The sequence below is a fragment of the Aedes aegypti genome, chromosome 1 (genome assembly GCF_002204515.2).
Source record: "Aedes aegypti strain LVP_AGWG chromosome 1, AaegL5.0 Primary Assembly, whole genome shotgun sequence".
NCBI classification, from domain to species: domain Eukaryota; kingdom Metazoa; phylum Arthropoda; class Insecta; order Diptera; family Culicidae; genus Aedes; species Aedes aegypti.
Window position 1 is genome coordinate 22,887,617 of NC_035107.1, and position 23,490 is coordinate 22,911,106.

The following is a 23,490-nucleotide window of genomic DNA, read 5'->3' on the forward strand; positions in this document are numbered from 1 at the left end:
AAGCTTCTCTCCAGAAGCTGGGAAGCTTCTCTCCAAAGCTGGGAAGCTTCTCTCCAGAAGCTGGGAAGCTTCTCTGCAAAGCTGGGAAGCTTCTCTCCAAAAGCTGGGAAGCTTCTCTCCAGAAGCTGGGAAGCTTCTCTCCAGAAGCTGGGAAGCTTCTCTCCAGAAGCTGGGAAGCTTCTCTCCAGAAGCTGGGAAGCTTCTCTCCAGAAGCTGGGAAGCTTCTCTCCAAAGCTGGGAAGCTTCTCTCAGAAGCTGGGAAGCTTCTCTCAGAAGCTGGGAAGCTCTCTCCAGAAGCTGGGAAGCTTCTCTCCAGAAGCTGGGAAGCTTCTCTCCAGAAGCTGGGAAGCTTCTCTCCAGAAGCTGGGAAGCTTCTCTCCAGAAGCTGGGAAGCTTCTCTCCAGAAGCTGGGAAGCTTCTCTCCAGAAGCTGGGAAGCTTCTCTCCAGAAGCTGGGAAGCTTCTCTCCAGAAGCTGGAAGCTTCTCTCCAGAAGCTGGGAAGCTTCTCTCAAAAGCTGGGAAGCTTCTCTCCAGAAGCTGGAAGCTTCTCTCCAGAAGCTGGGAAGCTTCTCTCCAGAAGCTGGGAAGCTTCTCTCCAGAAGCTGGGAAGCTTCTCTCCAGAAGCTGGGAAGCTTCTCTCCAGAAGCTGGGAAGCTTTCTCCAGAAGCTGGGAAGCTTCTCTCCAGAAGCTGGGAAGCTTCTCTCCAGAAGCTGGGAAGCTTCTCTCCAGAAGCTGGGAACTTCTCTCCAGAAGCTGGGAAGCTTCTCTCCAGAAGCTGGGAAGCTTCTCTCCAAGCTGGGAAGCTTCCAAGCTGGAAGCTCCTCTGCAAAGCTGGGAAGCTTCTCTGCAAAGCTGGGAAGCTTCTCTCCAAAAGCTGGGAAGCTTCTCTCCAAAAGCTGGGAAGCTTCTCTCCAAAGCTGGGAAGCTTCTCTCAGAAGCTGGGAAGCTTCTCTCCAGAAGCTGGAAGCTTCTCTCCAGAAGCTGGGAAGCTTCTCTCCAGAAGCTGGGAAGCTTCTCTCCAGAAGCTGGGAAGCTTCTCTCCAAAGCTGGGAAGCTTCTCTCCAGAAGCTGGGAAGCTTCTCTCCAAAGCTGGGAAGCTTCTCTCCAAAGCTGGGAAGCTTCTCTCCAAAGCTGGGAAGCTTCTCTCCAGAAGCTGGGAAGCTTCTCTCAGAAGCTGGGAAGCTTCTCTCCAGAAGCTGGGAAGCTTCTCTCCAGAAGCTGGGAAGCTTCTCTCCAAAGCTGGGAAGCTTCTCTCCAGAAGCTGGGAAGCTTCTCTCCAGAAGCTGGGAAGCTCTCTCAAAGCTGGGAAGCTTCTCTCCAAGAAGCTGGGAAGCTTCTCTCCAAAGCTGGGAAGCTTCTCTAAGAAGCTGGGAAGCTTCTCTCCAGAAGCTGGGAAGCTTCTCTCCAGAAGCTGGGAAGCTTCTCTCCAGAAGCTGGGAAGCTTCTCTCCAAAAGCTGGGAAGCTTCTCTCAGAAGCTGGGAAGCTCTCTCCAAAAGCTGGGAAGCTCCTTCCAAAGCTGGAAGCTTCTCTCCAAAAGCTGGGAAGCTTCTCTCCAGAAGCTGGGAAGCTTCTCTCCAGAAGCTGGGAAGCTTCTCTCCAGAAGCTGGGAAGCTTCTCTCCAGAAGCTGGGAAGCTTCTCTCCAGAAGCTGGGAAGCTTCTCTCCAGAAGCTGGAAGCTTCTCTCCAGAAGCTGGGAAGCTCTCTCAAAAGCTGGGAAGCTTCTCTCCAAAAGCTGGGAAGCTTCTCTCCAGAAGCTGGGAAGCTTCTCTCCAGAAGCTGGGAAGCTTCTCTCCAGAAGCTGGGAAGCTTCTCTCCAGAAGCTGGGAAGCTTCTCTCCAGAAGCTGGGAAGCTTCTCTCCAGAAGCTGGGAAGCTTCTCTCCAGAAGCTGGGAAGCTTCTCTCCAGAAGCTGGGAAGCTTCTCTCCAGAAGCTGGGAGCTTCTCTCCAGAAGCTGGGAAGCTTCTCTCCAGAAGCTGGGAAGCTTCTCTCCAGAAGCTGGAAGCTTCTCTCCAAAGCTGGGAAGCTTCTCTCCAGAAGCTGGAAGCTTCTCTCAAAGCTGGGAAGCTTCTCTCCAAAGCTGGGAAGCTTCTCTCCAAAGCTGGGAAGCTTCTCTCCAGAAGCTGGGAAGCTTCTCTCCAGAAGCTGGGAAGCTTCTCTCCAGAAGCTGGGAAGCTTCTCTCCAGAAGCTGGGAAGCTTCTCTCCAAAGCTGGGAAGCTTCTCTCCAGAAGCTGGAAGCTTCTCTCAAAGCTGGGAAGCTTCCTCCAAAAGCTGGGAAGCTTCTCTCAAAGCTGGGAAGCTTCTCTCCAGAAGCTGGGAAGCTTCTCTCCAGAAGCTGGGAAGCTTCTCTCCAGAAGCTGGGAAACTTCTCTCCAGAAGCTGGGAAGCTTCTCTCCAGAAGCTGGGAAGCTTCTCTCCAGAAGCTGGAAGCTTCTCTCCAGAAGCTGGGAAGCTTCTCTCCAGAAGCTGGGAAGCTTCTCTCCAGAAGCTGGGAAGCTTCTCTCCAGAAGCTGGGAAGCTTCTCTCCAGAAGCTGGGAAGCTTCTCTCCAGAAGCTGGGAAGCTTCTCTCCAGAAGCTGGGAAGCTTCTCTCCAGAAGCTGGGAAGCTTCTCTCCAGAAGCTGGGAAGCTTCTCTCCAGAAGCTGGGAAGCTTCTCTCCAGAAGCTGGGAAGCTTCTCTCCAGAAGCTGGGAAGCTTCTCTCCAGAAGCTGGGAAGCTTCTCTCCAGAAGCTGGGAAGCTTCTCTCCAGAAGCTGGGAAGCTTCTCTCCAGAAGCTGGAAGCTTCTCTCCAAAGCTGGGAAGCTTCTCTCCAGAAGCTGGAAGCTTCTCTCAAAGCTGGGAAGCTCTCCAAAAGCTGGGAAGCTTCTCTCCAGAAGCTGGGAAGCTTCTCTCCAAAGCTGGGAAGCTTCTCTCCAGAAGCTGGGAAGCTTCTCTCCAGAAGCTGGGAAGCTTCTCTCCAGAAGCTGGGAAGCTTCTCTCCAGAAGCTGGGAAGCTTCTCTCCAAAAGCTGGGAAGCTTCTCTCCAGAAGCTGGAAGCTTCTCTCAGAAGCTGGGAAGCTTCTCTCCAGAAGCTGGGAAGCTTCTCTCCAGAAGCTGGGAAGCTTCTCTCCAGAAGCTGGGAAGCTTCTCTCAGAAGCTGGGAAGCTTCTCTCCAGAAGCTGGGAAGCTTCTCTCCAGAAGCTGGGAAGCTTCTCTCCAAAGCTGGGAAGCTTCTCTCCAGAAGCTGGAAGCTTCTCTCAAAGCTGGGAAGCTTCTCTCAAAGCTGGGAAGCTTCTCTCAAAAGCTGGGAAGCTTCTCTCCAAAGCTGGGAAGCTTCTCTCCAGAAGCTGGGAAGCTTCTCTCCAGAAGCTGGGAAGCTTCTCTCCAGAAGCTGGGAAGCTTCTCTCCAGAAGCTGGGAAGCTTCTCTCCAGAAGCTGGGAAGCTTCTCTCCAGAAGCTGGGAAGCTTCTCTCCAGAAGCTGGGAAGCTTCTCTCCAAAGCTGGGAAGCTTCTCTCCAAAGCTGGGAAGCTTCTCTCCAGAAGCTGGGAAGCTTCTCTCCAGAAGCTGGGAAGCTTCTCTCCAGAAGCTGGGAAGCTTCTCTCCAGAAGCTGGGAAGCTTCTCTCCAGAAGCTGGGAAGCTTCTCTCAGAAGCTGGAAAGCTTCTCTCAAAAGCTGGGAAGCTCCTTTGCAAAGCTGGGAAGCTTCTCTCCAAAGCTGGGAAGCTTCTCTCCAGAAGCTGGGAAGCTTCTCTCCAGAAGCTGGGAAGCTTCTCTCCAGAAGCTGGGAAGCTTCTCTCCAGAAGCTGGGAAGCTTCTCTCCAGAAGCTGGGAAAGCTTCTCTCCAAAGCTGGAAGCTTCTCTCCAAAGCTGGGAAGCTTCTCTCCAGAAGCTGGGAAGCTTCTCTCCAGAAGCTGGGAAGCTTCTCTCCAGAAGCTGGGAAGCTTCTCTCCAGAAGCTGGGAAGCTTCTCTCCAAAAGCTGGGAAGCTTCTCTCCAGAAGCTGGAAAGCTTCTCTCCAAAAGCTGGGAAGCCTCTCCAAAGCTGGGAAGCTTCTCAAAGCTGGGAAGCTTCTCTCCAGAAGCTGGGAAGCTTCTCTCCAGAAGCTGGGAAGCTTCTCTCCAGAAGCTGGGAAGCTTCTCTCCAGAAGCTGGGAAGCTTCTCTCCAGAAGCTGGGAAGCTTCTCTCCAGAAGCTGGGAAGCTTCTCTCCAGAAGCTGGGAAGCTTCTCTCCAGAAGCTGGGAAGCTTCTCTCCAGAAGCTGGGAAGCTTCTCTCCAGAAGCTGGGAAGCTTCTCTCCAAAGCTGGGAAGCTTCTCTAGAAGCTGGGAAGCTCTCTCCAAAGCTGGAAGCTTCTCTCAGAAGCTGGGAAGCTTCTCTCAGAAAGCTGGGAAGCTTCTCTCCAAAAGCTGGGAAGCTTCTCTCAGAAGCTGGGAAGCTTCTCTCCAGAAGCTGGGAAGCTTCTCTCCAAAAGCTGGGAAGCTTCTCTCCAAAAGCTGGGAAGCTTCTCTCCAGAAGCTGGAAGCTTCTCTCAAAGCTGGGAAGCTTCTCTCAAAAGCTGGGAAGCTTCTCTCAGAAGCTGGGAAGCTTCTCTCCAAAAGCTGGGAAGCTTCTCTCCAGAAGCTGGGAAGCTTCTCTCAGAAGCTGGGAAGCTTCTCTCCAGAAGCTGGGAAGCTTCTCTCCAGAAGCTGGAAGCTTCTCTCCAGAAGCTGGGAAGCTTCTCTCCAGAAGCTGGGAAGCTTCTCTCCAGAAGCTGGGAAGCTTCTCTCCAGAAGCTGGGAAGCTTCTCTCCAGAAGCTGGGAAGCTTCTCTCCAAAGCTGGAAGCTTCTCTCCAGAAGCTGGGAAGCTTCTCTCCAGAAGCTGGGAAGCTTCTCTCCAAAGCTGGGAAGCTTCTCTCCAGAAGCTGGGAAGCTTCTCTCCAGAAGCTGGGAAGCTTCTCTCCAGAAGCTGGGAAGCTTCTCTCCAGAAGCTGGGAAGCTTCTCTCCAGAAGCTGGGAAGCTTCTCTCCAGAAGCTGGAAGCTTCTCTCCAGAAGCTGGGAAGCTTCTCTCCAGAAGCTGGGAAGCTTCTCTCCAGAAGCTGGGAAGCTTCTCTCCAGAAGCTGGGAAGCTTCTCTCCAGAAGCTGGGAAGCTTCTCTCCAGAAGCTGGGAAGCTTCTCTCCAAAAGCTGGGAAGCTTCTCTCCAGAAGCTGGGAAGCTTCTCTCCAAAGCTGGGAAGCTTCTCTCCAGAAGCTGGGAAGCTTCTCTCCAGAAGCTGGGAAGCTTCTCTCCAGAAGCTGGGAAGCTTCTCTCCAGAAGCTGGGAAGCTTCTCTCCAGAAGCTGGGAAGCTTCTCTCCAAAGCTGGGAAGCTTCTCTCCAGAAGCTGGGCTTCTCTCCAGAAGCTGGGAAGCTTCTCTCAAAGCTGGGAAGCTTCTCTCAAAGCTGGGAAGCTTCTCTCCAGAAGCTGGGAAGCTTCTCTCCAGAAGCTGGGAAGCTTCTCTCCAGAAGCTGGGAAGCTTCTCTCCAGAAGCTGGGAAGCTTCTCTCCAGAAGCTGGGAAGCTTCTCTCCAGAAGCTGGAAGCTTCTCTCCAGAAGCTGGGAAGCTTCTCTCCAGAAGCTGGGAAGCTTCTCTCCAGAAGCTGGGAAGCTTCTCTCCAGAAGCTGGGAAGCTTCTCTCCAAAGCTGGGAAGCTTCTCTACAGAAGCTGGAAGCTTCTCTCAAAGCTGGGAAGCTTTCAAAGCTGGGAAGCTTCTCTCAAAGCTGGGAAGCTTCTCTCCAAAGCTGGGAAGCTTCTCTCCAAAGCTGGGAAGCTTCTCTCCAGAAGCTGGGAAGCTTCTCTCCAAAGCTGGGAAGCTTCTCTCCAAAGCTGGGAAGCTTCTCTCCAGAAGCTGGAAGCTTCTCTCCAAAAGCTGGGAAGCTTCTCTCCAAAGCTGGGAAGCTTCTCTCCAAAGCTGGGAAGCTTCTCTCCAGAAGCTGGGAAGCTTCTCTCCAGAAGCTGGGAAGCTTCTCTCCAGAAGCTGGGAAACTTCTCTCCAGAAGCTGGGAAGCTTCTCTCCAGAAGCTGGGAAGCTTCTCTCCAGAAGCTGGGAAGCTTCTCTCCAGAAAGCTGGGAAGCTTCTCTCCAGAAGCTGGGAAGCTTCTCTCCAGAAGCTGGGAAGCTTCTCTCCAAAGCTGGGAAGCTTCTCTCCAGAAGCTGGGAAGCTTCTCTCCAGAAGCTGGGAAGCTTCTCTCCAGAAGCTGGGAAGCTTCTCTCCAGAAGCTGGGAAGCTTCTCTCCAGAAGCTGGGAAGCTTCTCTCCAGAAGCTGGGAAGCTTCTCTCCAGAAGCTGGGAAGCTTCTCTCCAGAAGCTGGGAAGCTTCTCTCCAGAAGCTGGGAAGCTTCTCTCCAGAAGCTGGGAAGCTTCTCTCCAAAGCTGGGAAGCTTCTCTCCAGAAAGCTGGGAAGCTTCTCTCCAGAAGCTGGAAGCTTCTCTCAAAGCTGGGAAGCTTCTCTCAAAGCTGGGAAGCTTCTCTCCAAAGCTGGGAAGCTTCTCTCCAGAAGCTGGGAAGCTTCTCTCCAAAGCTGGGAAGCTTCTCTCCAGAAGCTGGGAAGCTTCTCTCCAGAAGCTGGGAAGCTTCTCTCCAGAAGCTGGGAAGCTTCTCTCCAAAGCTGGGAAGCTTCTCTCCAGAAGCTGGGAAAGCTTCTCTCCAAAGCTGGGAAGCTTCTCTCAAAAGCTGGGAAGCTTCTCTCAAAAGCTGGGAAGCTTCTCTCCAGAAGCTGGGAAGCTTCTCTCCAGAAGCTGGGAAGCTTCTCTCCAGAAGCTGGGAAGCTTCTCTCCAGAAGCTGGGAAGCTTCTCTCCAAAGCTGGGAAGCTTCTCTACAGAAGCTGGAAAGCTCTCTCAAAGCTGGGAAGCTCCTCAAAGCTGGGAAGCTTCTCTCAAAGCTGGGAAGCTTCTCTCCAAAAGCTGGGAAGCTTCTCTCAAGAAGCTGGGAAGCTTCTCTCCAGAAGCTGGGAAGCTTCTCTCCAGAAGCTGGGAAGCTTCTCTCCAGAAGCTGGGAAGCTTCTCTCCAAAGCTGGGAAGCTTCTCTCAGAAGCTGGAAAGCTCTCTCAAAAGCTGGGAAGCTTCCTCAAAGCTGGGAAGCTTCTCTCCAAAAGCTGGGAAGCTTCTCTCCAGAAGCTGGGAAGCTTCTCTCCAGAAGCTGGGAAGCTTCTCTCCAGAAGCTGGGAAGCTTCTCTCCAGAAGCTGGGAAGCTTCTCTCCAAAAGCTGGGAAGCTTCTCTCAGAAGCTGGAAAGCTTCTCTCAAAAGCTGGGAAGCTCCTCAAAGCTGGGAAGCTTCTCTCCAAAGCTGGGAAGCTTCTCTCCAGAAGCTGGGAAGCTTCTCTCCAGAAGCTGGGAAGCTTCTCTCAAAGCTGGGAAGCTCTCCAGAAGCTGGGAAGCTTCTCTCCAAAGCTGGGAAGCTTCTCTCCAGAAGCTGGGAAGCTTCTCTCCAGAAGCTGGGAAGCTTCTCTCCAGAAGCTGGGAAGCTTCTCTCCAAAAGCTGGGAAGCTTCTCTCCAGAAGCTGGAAGCTTCTCTCCAAAGCTGGGAAGCTTCTCTCCAGAAGCTGGGAAGCTTCTCTCCAGAAGCTGGGAAGCTTCTCTCCAGAAGCTGGGAAGCTTCTCTCCAGAAGCTGGGAAGCTTCTCTCCAGAAGCTGGGAAGCTTCTCTCCAGAAGCTGGGAAGCTTCTCTCCAGAAGCTGGGAAGCTTCTCTCCAGAAGCTGGGAAGCTTCTCTCCAGAAGCTGGGAAGCTTCTCTCCAGAAGCTGGGAAGCTTCTCTCCAGAAGCTGGGAAGCTTCTCTCCAGAAGCTGGGAAGCTTCTCTCCAAAGCTGGGAAGCTTCTCTCAGAAGCTGGAAAGCTCTCTCAAAGCTGGGAAGCTTCCTCAAAGCTGGGAAGCTTCTCTCCAAAAGCTGGGAAGCTTCTCTCCAAAAGCTGGGAAGCTTCTCTCAGAAGCTGGGAAGCTTCTCTCCAGAAGCTGGGAAGCTTCTCTCCAGAAGCTGGGAAGCTTCTCTCCAAAGCTGGGAAAGCTTCTCTACAGAAGCTGGGAAAGCTCCTTCTGCAAAAGCTGGGAAGCTTCCTTTGCAAAAGCTGGGAAGCTTCTCTGCAAAGCTGGGAAGCTTCTCTCCAAAAGCTGGGAAGCTTCTTTCCGGAAGCTGGGAAAACTTCTCTCCAGAGCTGGGGGAAACTTCTCTCCAGAAAGCTGGGAAGCTTCTCTCCAGAAGCTGGGAAGCTTCTCTCCAGAAGCTGGAAAGCTTCTCTCCATAAGCTGGGAAGCTTCTCTCCAGAAGCTGGGAAGCTTCTCTCCCAGAAGCTGGGAAGCTTCTCTCCAGAAGCTGGGAGCTTCTCTCCATGTAAGCTGGGAGGCCTTCTCTCCAGAAGCTGGGAAACTTCTCTCCAGAAGCTGGGAAGCTTCTCGGCCAAAAGCTGGGACAGCTTCCCTACCAGAAGCTGGGAAGGCTTCTCATGCAAAAAGCTGGGAAGCTTCTCTCCAAAAGCTGGGAAGCTGCTCTCCGGAAGCTGGGAAACTTCTCTCCAAGAAGCTGGGAAACTACTCTCCAGAAAGCTGGGAAGGCTTCTCTCCACGAAGCTGGGAAACTTCTCTCCAAAAGCTGGGAAGGCTTCTCTCCAAAAGCTGGGAAGCTTCTCTACAGAAGCTGGAAAGCTCCTCTGCAAAGCTGGGAAAGTCCTTTTGCAAAAGCTGGGAAGCTTCTCTGCAAAAAGCTGGGAAGCTTCTCTCCAAAAAGCTGGGAAGCTCTCTCCGGAAGCTGGGAAACTTCTCTCAGAAGCTGGGAAACTTCTCTCCAGAAGCTGGGAAGCTTCTCTCCAGGAAGCTGGGAAGCTTCTCTCCAGAGCTGGAAAGCTTCTCTCCATAAGCTGGGAAGCTTCTCTCCAGAAGCTGGGAAGCTTCTCTCCAGAAGCTGGGAAGCTTCTCTCCAGAAGCTGGGAAGCTTCTCTCCATAAGCTGGGAGGCTCTCTCCAGAAGCTGGGAAACTTCTCTCAGAAGCTGGGAAGCTTCTCTCCAAAAGCTGGGAAGCTTCTCTACAGAAGCTGGGAAGCTTCTCTGCAAAAGCTGGGAAGCTTCTCTCCAAAAGCTGGGAAGCTTCTCTCCGGAAGCTGGGAAACTTCTCTCCAGAAGCTGGGGAAACTACTCTCCAGAAGCTGGGAAGTTCTCTCCAGAAGCTGGGAAACTTCTCTCCAAAAGCTGGGAAGCTTCTTCTCCAAAAGCTGGGAAGCTTCTCTACAGAAGCTGAAAAGCTCCTTCTGCAAAGCTGGGAAGCTCCCTTTGCAAAAGCTGGGAAGCTTCTCTGCAAAAGCTGGGAAGCTTCTCTCCAAAAGCTGGGGAAACTTCTCTCCAGAAGCTGGGAAACTTCTCTCCAGAAGCTGGGAAGCTTCTCTCCAGAAAAGAAAAGTTCAAAACAAACATAACGCATGTTCGTTTGGCTCACACTTTGACAGCTCTCGCTGCTCGATTGGCTCACACTTTGACAGAAATGTCAGCTTCCGCGAATACTCTCTTATTGTAGTAAGATCATAGTAGGCAGACTTAGGGTAAAATAGAAGATTGACAGTTAGGGATGTACATTCTGTAATAAACCACTGAAAGCTGAAGACGTTGTTTCACTACAATTCAGAAGTGGGATAAGCCATGCAGGAACGAAATTTCATGGAATCAGGAAGTTTTGCTTCGATCGGAGAGAACACTGCGGAACTGGAGTCTCAACTGTAGCTGAGAGAAATAAGATGTCGGGAAATTCACTTCACGTAGGCGGATCACTTGCTGCAGGTATCGTCGTTTCAAGCGCAATGAATGCTGCTGCTGCCGCTGTTCAACCATCAACCGGATTAGCGTCGAATTGCGCGGATAACGGAGGTTGTAACTACGTCTGTGAAGTTGATCGAGTTGTTCCAGTGAAAGTTTTTGGCCATTTCAAACCAGAAGAAATCTCCTCAATGTTGCCATCGTTTTCTGGAGACACTGGAGAAGATGTAAGCCATTTCATATCCGTTGTAGAAAATACGAAACGTGCGTTGGGTGTGAATGAGTTCATCATGAAGCTTGTCGTTATTCAAAATTTGAAAGGGAAGGCTAAACTCTGGTTGCACTCGCAGGCGGATTTTATGCTGAAAAATTACTACGAAATCATACGAAGCTTGAGGGAGTTTTACGATAATCCTGTGAACACAATTGAGATTCGAAGACTGTTGGAAAAGAAGACATGAAGTGGAAAATTTGAAACGTTTATGGAATACTGTCAAGACAAAAAAGTTATCGCCCAAAAATTGAAGATGCAAGAATCTGAAATAGTCGAATACATAGTTGAAGGAATATTGAATCCAGTACTGAAAAATCAAGCACGAATGATGAATTTCAAAACGGTTGAAGAGATTGTTCAAGCTTTCGTATGATAGGAAATGATTCAAGATTGGAGACGGTTTCAAGGAGGCCTGTGAAATGCTATTGCTGTAACCAATTCGGACATATTGCTGCATATTGCTGGAAGAAACGAAATGTTGTTGGATCATATCGGTGTGAGACGAACGCTTGCTGTCAATCAATATCAAGAAACATTGCAGCTGCAGTAAAGAACGACTTAGTAACTTCAGGAGATGGACGTAACGGACAGATAGAATTTCAGCTTATTAATATAAATAACATTTTTAGAGCTTTATACGATACAGGAAGTCCGATTTAGGTTTAGTTAAGACGAGGTTTAGTTAAGAAATCAAAAATATCTAAATTTAATGAAAAACAAATGTATCGGAGTATTAGTGGAAACAGACTTAAGATTTTAGGAGTTTTTCAAAGCGAAGTTATTATTCAAAGTATTCATTTCAGGATTGAATTTCACGTTATTGCTGACAAGCACATGGGACTCTACGATGCCATAATTGGAAGAGATGTAATCATGCGTCCAGATATTCGAACGGTCATCGAAAATGGTATTCAGATTTTTGAAGTCGGGAAAGGATATTTACAGATTGAAGATCCATCTAACACAAAGGTAAAACAACACAAAATATTTAATATTGATTCTGATACGTACCAAACACTATCGTCGAATATTGGAGAAATATCAGATGATAGAAAGGCAAAATTTTTAGAATGTTTTAAAACTAAATATTATTTTAACAACAAACCATCCAAACCAGTAACAGAATATGAAATGACTATTGCATTGAAAAAGGAGGAATATTTTCATTTTAAACCAAGAAGATTATCTTTTGACCAGAAAAACAAAGTTGAGGTAAAAATAAAAGAGCTTTTGAAAGATGGAATCATTAAAGAAAGTAATTCACCCTATGCTAGTCCAATAGTAATAATTCCTAAAAAAGGTAATGATTTTAGATTATGTGTAGATTATAGGAAACTAAATAAAAACACCGTTAGAGATAACTACCCTTTACCTGTTATTGACGATTTAATTGATACACTGAAAAATAAGGAAATATTTTCGATTATTGGTCTAAAATCTGGTTTTCATCAGATTAGAATAGCAACAGAGTCAACTAAGTACACTTCTTTTGTAACGCCAAATGGACAATATGAATATTTGCGTGTTCCTTTCGGATTGTGTAACGCCCCTGCAGTTTTCCAAAGATTTATAAACAAAATATTCAAAGAATTGATTGATGATGGTAAAATTATAGTTTATATTGACGATATTCTTATTGCAAATACAAGTTTTGATGAACACATAGATACTTTAGGAAAAGTTTTTCAAATATTAAATGATAATTTATTAGAAATAAATTTGAGTAAATGTCAATTTCTTTTCGAAGAAATTGATTATTTGGGATACACAATTAATAAATTTGGAAAGAAATTGAATAAGTCCCATGTTGATAGTATATCTAATTTACCAGTTCCAAAAAATAATAAAGACGTTCAAAGGTTTTTGGGTCTTACAAGCTATTTCAGGAAGTTTGTACAAAATTTTGCAACCATCGCGAGACCTTTGTATATTCTTTTGAAAAAAGATGCAAAATTCGATTTTGGTAAAGAACAATTAGATGCTTTTAACTCATTGAAAAATAAATTGATTTCGTCGCCGATACTTGCAACTTTCGATCCACAGGCTGAAACACAACTTCATTGTGATGCAAGCTCTTTTGGATTTGGAGCTATTTTGCTTCAAAAACAAAAGGACAACAACTTTCATCCTGTTAGTTATTTTAGTAGAAAAACAGACAAATTTGAGTCAAAATTGCACAGCTTTGAACTCGAAACATTAGCCGTGGTTTATGCAATAAAAAGATTTCATATTTATTTAGCCGGTACACATTTTAAAATTTTTACAGATTGCAATGCATTAGTTCAGACTTTGTCTAAAAAGAATGTCAATCCGAAGATTTGCAGATGGGCATTATTTTTAGAGAGTTATGATTTTGATTTAGAGTACAGAGATGGCTCAAAAATGCAACATTCTTCTTCTTTCTGGCGTTACGTCCCCACTGGGACAGAGCCTGCTTCTCAGCTTAGTATTCTTGTGAGCACTTCCACAGTTATTAACTAAGAGCTTACTATGCCAATGACCATTTTTGCATGCGTATATCGTGTGGCAAGTACGATGATACTTTATGCCCTGGGAAGTCGAGAAAATTTCCAACCCGAAAAGATCCTCGACCGGTGGGATTCGAACCCACGACCCTCAGCTTGGTCTAGCTGAATAGCTGCGCGTTTACCGCTACGGCTATCTGGGCCCCCTAAAAATGCAACATGTTGATGCTTTAAGCCGTCAAAATACTATAGTTAAAAAACAATTTACTGAGGAGGAATTAGTCAATAAAAAAGAAGATAAATTAGGCAAAGAAAACTATGTAAATAAAACTGTCAATATTTTAAATGATTGTGATATTGAACAAAATATTATTGTGGCGCAAGAACAAGATGTTAAACTGTTGAATATTAAAGAATTACTTGAGCGATCTACATTTCCAGATTTTGAGCTAATCAATGGAGTTCTTTTTAGAAAAGAAGGTCAGAAACGTTTATTAGTTGTTCCAAAATTAATGATTGATACTGTCATTAAACTATGTCACGACAATTGTGGACACATTGGAATAGAGAAAACTTTATATGAAATAAGAAAGCAATTTTGGTTTAGTAGCATGAAAAAAAATGGTGAACAATTATATAAACAATTGTCTGACATGTATTTTTTACAGCCCTACTGGGAGAAAAGAAGGGTTTGTCAATATTATTGATAAAGGAAATAAACCGTTCGAAACTGTTCATTTAGACTATTATGGACCAATACAATTATCTTCTTCAAATAGAGCAAAATATATTTTGGTAAGTATAGATGGGTTCACAAAGTTTACGAAATTTTTTCCATCAAAATCAGCAAGCTCAGATGAAACTATTCGCCATTTGACAAATTACATGAACTTTTACAGTAAACCTAACAGAATTATCACAGATAGAGGTACTTGTTTTACTTCACAAAAATTCAAAGATTTTACTACCATCAATCAAATCGAACACATTAAAACTGCTGCGTATACTCCTGAAGCTAACGGTCAAGTTGAGCGTGTAAATAAAACTTTAACTCCTATGCTTGCAAAAATGTGCAATGAAACAGCTAAACCGTGGAATGAATTGTTATCAAAATTGGAATTTATATTTAATAATACTTTTAATAGGTCAATAGGTAATTATTCTAGCGTGTTATTATTTGGTGTGCAACAGAATAATTTGGACTGTGAAAGTCATAATATTTCGAATTTTATTGCAAATAGGCAGATGTCAACTAGTTTAACGAGTTTGACAGATATCCGAGAAAATGCTCAAAGACATAATATTAGAAGTCAACTTTGTAACAAAAGAAATGCAGATAAGAAACGAAAAAAGAGCACAGTATATACAGAGGGTGATTTCATAGTTCTGAAAACTGGCGAAACACATAAATTAGCTCCTAAATATAAAGGTCCGTATAAAATTCATAAAGTTTTGCCGAACGATAGGTACGTTGTAACTGATTTAGATGGATTTCAAATAGCAAATATCCCATTCAATTCGGTTTGCTCTCCTCAAAATATGAGGAAATGGATGAGTGATTACATATCTGACAACAGTGATATCGATGAGGACATCGATAGTGTCAGGATGCCCGAGATGTAGTTGTTGAAGAGCTAGTCCGCTAAGACCACGCAGATCCTAGCGAGGCTAGCCCGTCCACATCCGATTGCAAATCATAAAGAAATACAATACAGTAGATGTTTCCTTCAACTGGGCAGCTAACTGACTGATACCTCAATCAGCAGCTGCAACTCTCTTTATTCAAACCAGGTATCTATTTTTACAATTCAACATCCTACACAAATATTATACCTCACAACAAATCTTCCACACTTTTACCTACGACGACGCATGCTTCTCAACCGACGATTCTTCTACCTGAGGTGCGACACTACCTATATTCCAACACTCCTCCTTAGGGTCGCAACCTCGACTCCCGATCGTCTCCTCCTGTCTCGAAACTCCTCCTCGTTCCGAACATCGTACATGCTCCGTCCTCCATCAGAGCTCCTCCTGACTTCGATCCTGTCAACAAGCTCCTTTGACCAGCCAGCTGCCATCCAGTGTCCTGTATCGCCTACGTTCCCGATAGATTCCGTCCTCCGTTGCGGCCAATCCATCCAGCCTGAGGATCCCGTTCTGCGCCACGCGGCTTATGCGGCCAATCCTCCTCCAGAACGATACATGCTGTAAGAACACGTTCCTGGGCCCATAACCTGTTAAAGAGCTAGTCCGCTAAGACCACGCAGATCCTAGCGAGGCTAGCTCTTTAACAGGTTATGGGCCCAGGAACGTGTTCTTACAGCATGTATCGTTCTGGAGGAGGATTGGCCGCATAAGCCGCGTGGCGCAGAACGGGATCCTCAGGCTGGATGGATTGGCCGCAACGGAGGACGGAATCTATCGGGAACGTAGGCGATACAGGACACTGGATGGCAGCTGGCTGGTCAAAGGAGCTTGTTGACAGGATCGAAGTCAGGAGGAGCTCTGATGGAGGACGGAGCATGTACGATGTTCGGAACGAGGAGGAGTTTCGAGACAGGAGGAGACGATCGGGAGTCGAGGTTGCGACCCTAAGGAGGAGTGTTGGAATATAGGTAGTGTCGCACCTCAGGTAGAAGAATCGTCGGTTGAGAAGCATGCGTCGTCGTAGGTAAAAGTGTGGAAGATTTGTTGTGAGGTATAATATTTGTGTAGGATGTTGAATTGTAAAAATAGATACCTGGTTTGAATAAAGAGAGTTGCAGCTGCTGATTGAGGTATCAGTCAGTTAGCTGCCCAGTCAACACCCGATTGCAAATCATAAAGAAATACAATACAGTAGATGTTTCCTTCAACTGGGCAGCTAACTGACTGATACCTCAATCAGCAGCTGCAACTCTCTTTATTCAAACCAGGTATCTATTTTTACAATTCAACATCCTACACAAATATTATACCTCACAACAAATCTTCCACACTTTTACCTACGACGACGCATGCTTCTCAACCGACGATTCTTCTACCTGAGGTGCGACACTACCTATATTCCAACACTCCTCCTTAGGGTCGCAACCTCGACTCCCGATCGTCTCCTCCTGTCTCGAAACTCCTCCTCGTTCCGAACATCGTACATGCTCCGTCCTCCATCAGAGCTCCTCCTGACTTCGATCCTGTCAACAAGCTCCTTTGACCAGCCAGCTGCCATCCAGTGTCCTGTATCGCCTACGTTCCCGATAGATTCCGTCCTCCGTTGCGGCCAATCCATCCAGCCTGAGGATCCCGTTCTGCGCCACGCGGCTTATGCGGCCAATCCTCCTCCAGAACGATACATGCTGTAAGAACATGGGCCCATAACCTGTTGAAGAGCTAGTCCGCTAAGACCACGCAGATCCTAGCGAGGCTAGCCCGTCCACATCCGATTGCAAATCATAAAGAAATACAATACAGTAGATGTTTCCTTCAACTGGGCAGCTAACTGACTGATACCTCAATCAGCAGCTGCAACTCTCTTTATTCAAACCAGGTATCTATTTTTACAATTCAACATCCTACACAAATATTATACCTCACAACAAATCTTCCACACTTTTACCTACGACGACGCATGCTTCTCAACCGACGATTCTTCTACCTGAGGTGCGACACTACCTATATTCCAACAGTAGTAAGATCATAGTAGGCAGACTTAGGGTTGTTTCACTACACTTATAAAGGATTTCTACTCGTACCGAAGTAAAATTTGCCGAGGGGTGATTCAAACGCGATTTCCATACTAAATTCAAACGTCTTTTAAAAATAGTTCCAGGGCACGAAAAGTTATGAAACTTTGGATTCTGGATCAGTTGTTAACGTAGAAACCGAATGTGTAAAAAACAGGATACCCCTAAACAAGCCAATTACGACGAGTCTTTAAAAAAAAATCTGGTTCTGCAACGAGTTGCGTACATTTTTTTTCTATTCGAAACTCGAGATGTGTTCATTATTATTTTGCAAATTCAGAATTGTTGGATAATGATTCATTACATAACTCAAAACAGTTGCGTTATTAAGAAACGTTGTGTAATGAGTCATTACGCAACTGAAACCAGGTGAGTAATAACTCTTACGACACTGTCTAATTCAGTCCAGGAATTGAGGTCATTTGAGGACAGATTTGCGTAATAAAAAACAGCCAATTACGATGAAAAATCGCAAAAAAATAACGAACTGTTTTCTTTAAATCATTGAGGATTAGATGGCCTCCTTTGTATCTTCATAATCACCTTCGATGTTGTGATGAATCCCGAAGAAAGAAGCCGAAATATGTAATCGGAAATAACCAGTTCACGTCGACAACAGACCGCAGCATACTACGATGATTCAGCAGAAAAGAATCGACCATGCCACACCACAGGTCACTAATTCAGTTTCTAATTCGCAGCCGAAATTCTCGGAAACGAATTTTCCCATCCAATTAATCCGACATCAAACAAATGACACGAAATTTTCTCAGAATTTATGGCCATACTAGACGTTGGTGCTGGCTTGCAAATACCCTCCGAGCGGAGGAACTAGAGAAACGTCTCCTCTGGTCCTCCGGTGTCATGCTGCAAACAGCATTGATTGATAAACGACCGAATAATTCGGCCCTATTTATTATTCACCGTTCATTGACGATATATTATTCTCAATTCATGCCCGTATTTGCGCTCATTAATAAACCAGTTTGAGACGCGTATAAAAATCCAACCCAGAGACATACAGATCCGGAATTCTATTCCAATCTTGTAACCGTTCCGCACATCCGATATGCTTTTCTGTTCACTCATTCTACCAGTTTGGCTGAACCTGATCGTCAACCCGAAACACGTTGGATCTGACGAAGACGTACCGAGCTGGCTGACCAATCAGGTCGTCCAATCGCACATCAAAGCCATCTTCGATGGAATCGAACGGGTCGACGTAGTACTGGGCGATCCCGGCTCGAATGAAGCCAATCCGTAGGAGCTTCTCGATGTTCTGATCCATCGCGGATCCGTCGACTCACCTCCGATCCTCGGAGGCAAATCGATTCGCCTGTATCGAGAAGTGATCCCCAGAGATGAACAGGAGGGTTGCGACAGCGATCGATCGCTGCTGTCCGCCATTATCGAAATGGAGGAAGGCGATGACGAAGCAGCCGAGCTGGAAGCCGAACTGCTGGACGTGATCGATCGAGAGTATGAGGACGAGTGGAGGTTCATCGAGTGGGATCGATCGTACGAATCGTTTGCGCGGATATGGGATCAGAATCACGATTTCGGTTATATGGTGTTTGTAAGGTGGATAGCCTTCGAGCTTTCGATGAGGTGCCTACTGGATCCCTACGCGACGTATTTGTTCGTTTTAAGCGAGGGTAGTGCCTTCGAAATGGAGAAGTTGAAGGAATTCATGAGTTCGGTTTGGACACGGGAAGGAGTGTTCAAAATTTTCTTCCTATTAGATGAGAAGATTTTCACTTACGATCCCTTCATGACAAATGGAATAAGGAAATACGGAGTGATGAAGGAGCTGATCAGCCCTGCAGATATCCCAAGGATTCCTCAGGGTGACTTCAATGGGTATCCTATCAAAATCGACGTGTTCCGATCAACGTACTCGGACACCATCCTGGATAAACAGGGCAAGGTCGTGGAATTCATCGGGGCGGACATCGAGGCGGGTCGAGCATTCACTGAGGCGATGAACTTCACACGTACGTAGCAATCCCGAAGTGTCTTATAAACTCTATCACAGAAATATCCTCCCATTTCAGCCAGTTACCTACCGCCGGACAAGGACGGCTTCGGGTTCAAACTGCCGAACGGAAGCTTCAACGGTGTCATCGGACGACTGGCCCGACGGGAAAGCGATACCACCTTCGTCGGTTTCTTCATCAAGGACTACTTCAGTCGGGACGTCGAGTTCACCACCGGAATCTATACCGACGAGCTTTGCTGTTTGGTGAAGAAGGCCAGCCGTGTGCCGGAGTACCTACTCCCGATCACCATCTTCCCGGCGGATTTGTGGACATTACTCTTCCTGACGGGGATCTTTTTCTCGATCACGTGGGTCATCATTCGGGCCGGTATCCAGGCAAAGTCCAGAACCGGCGTGCGGTGGAATCAAAAAAGTCGGTTGGCCTACCTGTTCAACCTGTCCAATGACATACGGGATGCTCCGTTGTACCGCAAAATGGTTCAGATATGCGTCGATACGTACATTCTGCTGGTGAGTGGTCCCTATCAGCGATTCACTCGATCCGGCACCGAACGCCTAATGCTTTTCGGAATTATCATGGTGAGCTTGATTTTCGTGTCCATGTTCCAGTCCAGTTTGTCGTCGGTGTTCTTGAATCCAGTTTACTACAAGGACATCGACAGCCTTCAACGGTTGGACGAATCCGGTGTGCAAATCCCCGTCAAGTACAAAGGCTTCACGGATGACGTCTTCCCGGCCAACTACAGCCCGATGATGGATTCGCTGCGAAGTAAGATGGTCTACAATCCGATAAAGACATCTATGATGGAATTGGTGTCCCATTCGACGAAGATTGCCACCGTCACTCGTAGAACCACTCTCTCCCTTGACAATGCCGTATTCATATCCACCAAGCAGCTGTTCATGGTTCCGGAGTGTCCACGGTTGTACAACCTGGCGTACGTCGTTCCGCGTCATTCGGTACTGCTGGAGGGCATCAACGTGCTCATTCTTCAGATGTTGAACGGCGGCCTGATCAACCACTGGATCGATGTGATGAACTTCAACGTGACGATCCGGGACTGGGAGCAGATTCGGAGCTCCCATGAGGAGAGTTTTAAGATTTTGACCCTGATTGATATGCAGTTTCCGTTCTATCTCCTGGCAATCGGGTTGATTCTGAGTGGGGTTATCTTCCTGATTGAACTAGTGTATTACAGAATATCGACGATGTCGGCCTTGAAGCGTAGACGCCGAAGGGTCAAGCAGGGAACTCCACGATTGTTGGGGGTTTTGAATGGCAGAATTTAGATCAATAAACTTTTAGGTTTGATCGAGGTTTTAGTATAACTAGAGTTATTTGTGGTGGACAAGACTAATCACGTTGACAGATTTAAAGCAAAATTTCATTTTGATTGAGGCTTGTGGTGACTCAAGCAGTTTTGATTATGTTAGCCCTGTTCCATGAAATAGTTGCTTAACTCAATATAACATCATCCCTTGATTTTTTTTTTTAAGATTTCGAAACACAGTCTTCTACTTTTTGACATTTTATGTCCCTATAATCAGTCCTTTTGGGAAAGTTTATCCGGTTCTAATTCATGTCCCGGGTTAGCCCCGAGACTTCATCTTGTATGCAGTTTGATGCATCCTGTATCCTGAAGCTCCACACTCTCCTCATTATATCTTATGGAAGCCCGTTAGGACCACTATCCATCTTCTCTGGACTAGCCCTCACTATGATCCCATGGTTATTTAATGCAAGCAGGCCATAGTCCTTCGTGGGAGTCTTCGTGGGAGTATCTTCGCAAGACCTGGTGTTTCCAGGGTTTACTGTGACCGTGAGGAAGCGAACTTATCCACACTCCGAATAACCTTAGATATCATCGGTTTCATGTAAGAGATGCATAACTTAATCTCTTACGTTTCGTGCGTGTTTCCCAGAATTTCTAAGAGGAATCCTCCATGAATGGCCCCATGGGACTTTCAAGAAACAGGTCATCTTCTTGGCATTAACGTCCCCACTGGGACAGAGCCTGCTTTTCAGCTTAGTGTTCTTATGAGCACTTCCACAGTTATTAACTGAGAGCTTTCTTTGCCAAGGTTGCCATTTACGCATTCGTAGACATCTTCAGCATGGCTTTGCTTTGTAGACGCGGACTTCAACCACTCGGCTAAGGAAGGCCCCTACAACAAGAAACAGGTATTTCAGAAATATATTTTTAAAACCAGTTAGACCTTAAAGGATTTTTGCGTAGGTTTCTTCGAAGATTCCGTTAGGGAACACTCCAAGATTATATCAAGCGTCCAACATTGTACTCCATTAGACTATTAATAAATATATTAGTAATAAATTTCACAAGTGGTTAACCATGGTAAACCTTCTAGAATTCCTTTTGGATTTTAATCAGGTATTTCTTTATGGATATTATAAATAAGTTGGGAAATAGTCATTCCAGGTATTGTTTACTCCATTTCTAAAGGAATTCTTTCTATAGTGATAGGAAATTCTCAAGCAATTCTTAAATAATTCACCCAAGAAAAAAATGGAATTCTTCCAGGCCACCAGGTTCCAGGATTATTACAGGATCTACTCCAGTGATTACTGAAAATTTATCTGCAGAAGTTCTCCAGCAAGCTCGCCGTGAAATTTCCAGAAGTTCTTAGTACTTCAAGAAATTTTTTTCGAAATTTTAAAATTGCCTTAACATTTTCAAAATTCTTTCAGGAAATACTCCAAGTATTGTAATACCCTCCATATATCGCTATCGAAGGGACTATCGAGATAGGGAGAGATCGAGACATAGAACAAATTTTTGATGAATACTAGATCGAAAATCACTCCGTCACCAGGGAAACAGAGAAACTTCAAAGAATCTCATAAAATCTAGTCTAGTAACCTTAATAGGTTAATGGGTTTATAGACATATGGAGAGAAAATCGTAAATGAAAAAAAAATTACATCGAGATAGGGATATATCAAGATAAGTAGGATATCGAGATGTTGAGAGTAAAAATGTATGCAGAATGAAAAGATCGAAAAAATAATTGACATATCGTAAGATGTAGAACGTCGAGAGTCGACTGTAGATTCTTCAGATGATCCAACCAGACATTTCTCCAAGGGCGCCTACTTTTTCTTCTTTTTGGCATTGACGTCCTCACTGGAACAGAGCCTGCTTCTTAGTTTAGTGTTCTTATTCTTCCACAATTATCTACTAAAAGCATTCTTTGCCAATGTTGCATTAGTGTATCGTATGGCAAGTAAAGGAAATTACTGTTACGAAAAGATCCAGGACCGGGTTGAGCTACTTTTCCACGAATGTCGTTTCTCCGGCTATCCCCCAAAACAAAATTTTGGCATTTATAATTGCCATAACTCAACACATTTCTGGTCGAGGTTTAGTCGAGAATTACCAAATATCCCCTTCTTTTGATTGCTCGTCGTTCTTTATAGCTCACTGAAAACGATTCTTGTTCCTTTTTGAACTGCGACACTTTCCGGGGAAACGGGCCATTCGGGGAACTCGTGTTCGGGGAAAAGTAGCACAATCCAGGACCGACCGGGAATCAAACCCAGAAGTCATGGCTTTGAGCCGCTTAGTTACCTTAGGCTTAGGAAGGCCTCTGTAGTAGATATATGTTGTTTGCAGTCTTCCCATTAGACTGGCCCTAAAACAAAAATGTTGTAAAACTCAAAGGGGCACCCCTTACATATGTGCCTTAGGGTAAGAAAAATGCTCTGTCAAAATTTCAATTCAATTGGTTTCTCCACCAGCTGGCGCAATCATTTCAAATTTTGTATGGGATATTCGTTCTAAATATATTGATAATTGACCGTACGTCACTTTTTCGTTTCGTATACTAGTTGATCGTGTTCAATTGAGCTCAGAATGACAAATTCACTAGTTGGTACCCTAATTAACATAGTTGCAGAAGGTTGTATTTGGATTTAAGCTAATTTTCATTAAGCTTTTAGTTGTTTAAAGTTAGGCATGGATCAGCACTCCCATACAATCACATAAATGCAAGCGCCTTGTCAGCTCGCCCAGCATCATAGGTGGCTATGATGCGCTTAGTGGCTACCATCATGCTATGTTGAAGAAACACAAAGCAGTATTGCAAATCTATTTCAGATAGTTAAAACACCAACTTTCTCAATTTTAATCATGATACAACCTTCTACAATATTGTTCGGTATGGTATCAAGAAGTGTTTCTGACATTCTGGGTTCAATTGAACTTAATCAACAATTTTTCTGAACCAAACAGTAGATGATGTACTGATTCCAGTATGTTTGAGCTGTAAATCCCACATAAATTTCAATTCAATTGCGCCAGCTCATGGAACGACCAAATGAGCCGAAACTTTCAGGAAATCATCCTCTAACCCTAAGGAATAATCCTGGGGGGTGCCCCGTAGAATTATACATCTTTATTTTTCTCCCATACTGAGCTGGGCCAGTCTACTTCCCATGAACCGAACCGATGTACAACTTTGGTTTGAACCTTGCAACTTGTGTTGAACCGCAAACGCGCTTCGTCTCTGTACCAGTGTATCAAACCGAATCCGGTACATGCACTGAAATAAATTGAACAGTTTAAATTATCAGAAATTTCATATACCTTTCACTCTCTGTGCTACACATACATTCCAAATGCATTCCTATAGTCATCATTATTCGGACTATTCGGATTTAATAAGCTTGACGTTAAAGATATTGGCTTTATACAGAAGTAATTTGCTGCAAGCATATACATGGTATTAGCTTCGCATTTAATTTCTCCAGATAAGTAGACGGTGAATAGTTCAAATGGCAGTAGAGAAGAAGGGATACGTAGCGTCTGTACGAGATATTTGGGATTATACATTTGAAAACTTATCAAAGGTAAATAATTGATTAAAATGCTAAACCACAGAATAAAATTGAGAAAATGATTATTTAGAAATATAAATTGAGATCTCAAACGGACAGATAAACAATAAACAATCAGAATAAATCATCAGATCTAGTTCAATTTGCTTTCAAAGGTAAGTTTCAATTCAGTATAGATGGAATTCCAAGAAAACATCTTATTCCCTCTCAACAGATTCGTGATTTCTTTAACGGCGACAAGGATGAGCAACGAACGCTACTAAAAATCGTACTGGATTCCGTCAACGAGATTCATCATATCTGCGACAGTCGGCCGATGACAAAAACATACATTTTTGTTTATTGTAATTTGGCAAGAATGTCAACATTAAAATATAAGAGAACTGAATATGAAATTATATAGCATTGTTATTAAGATAAGAAAACTATGTGTTACAAAAATGAAAC

General features: G+C 45.3%; 1 protein-coding gene across 1 annotated transcript; it reads left to right on the forward strand.

Annotated features, from left to right (window-relative positions):
* Positions 1-17,603: 17,603 nt before the first annotated feature.
* On the forward strand, positions 17,604-19,478 carry LOC5566818. The gene is made up of 2 exons (XM_001651175.2): positions 17,604-18,183; positions 18,244-19,478. The coding sequence occupies exons 1-2, from the start codon at positions 17,604-17,606 to the stop codon at positions 19,476-19,478; spliced, it is 1,815 nt and encodes a 604-aa protein (XP_001651225.2).
* Positions 19,479-23,490: the final 4,012 nt, after the last annotated feature.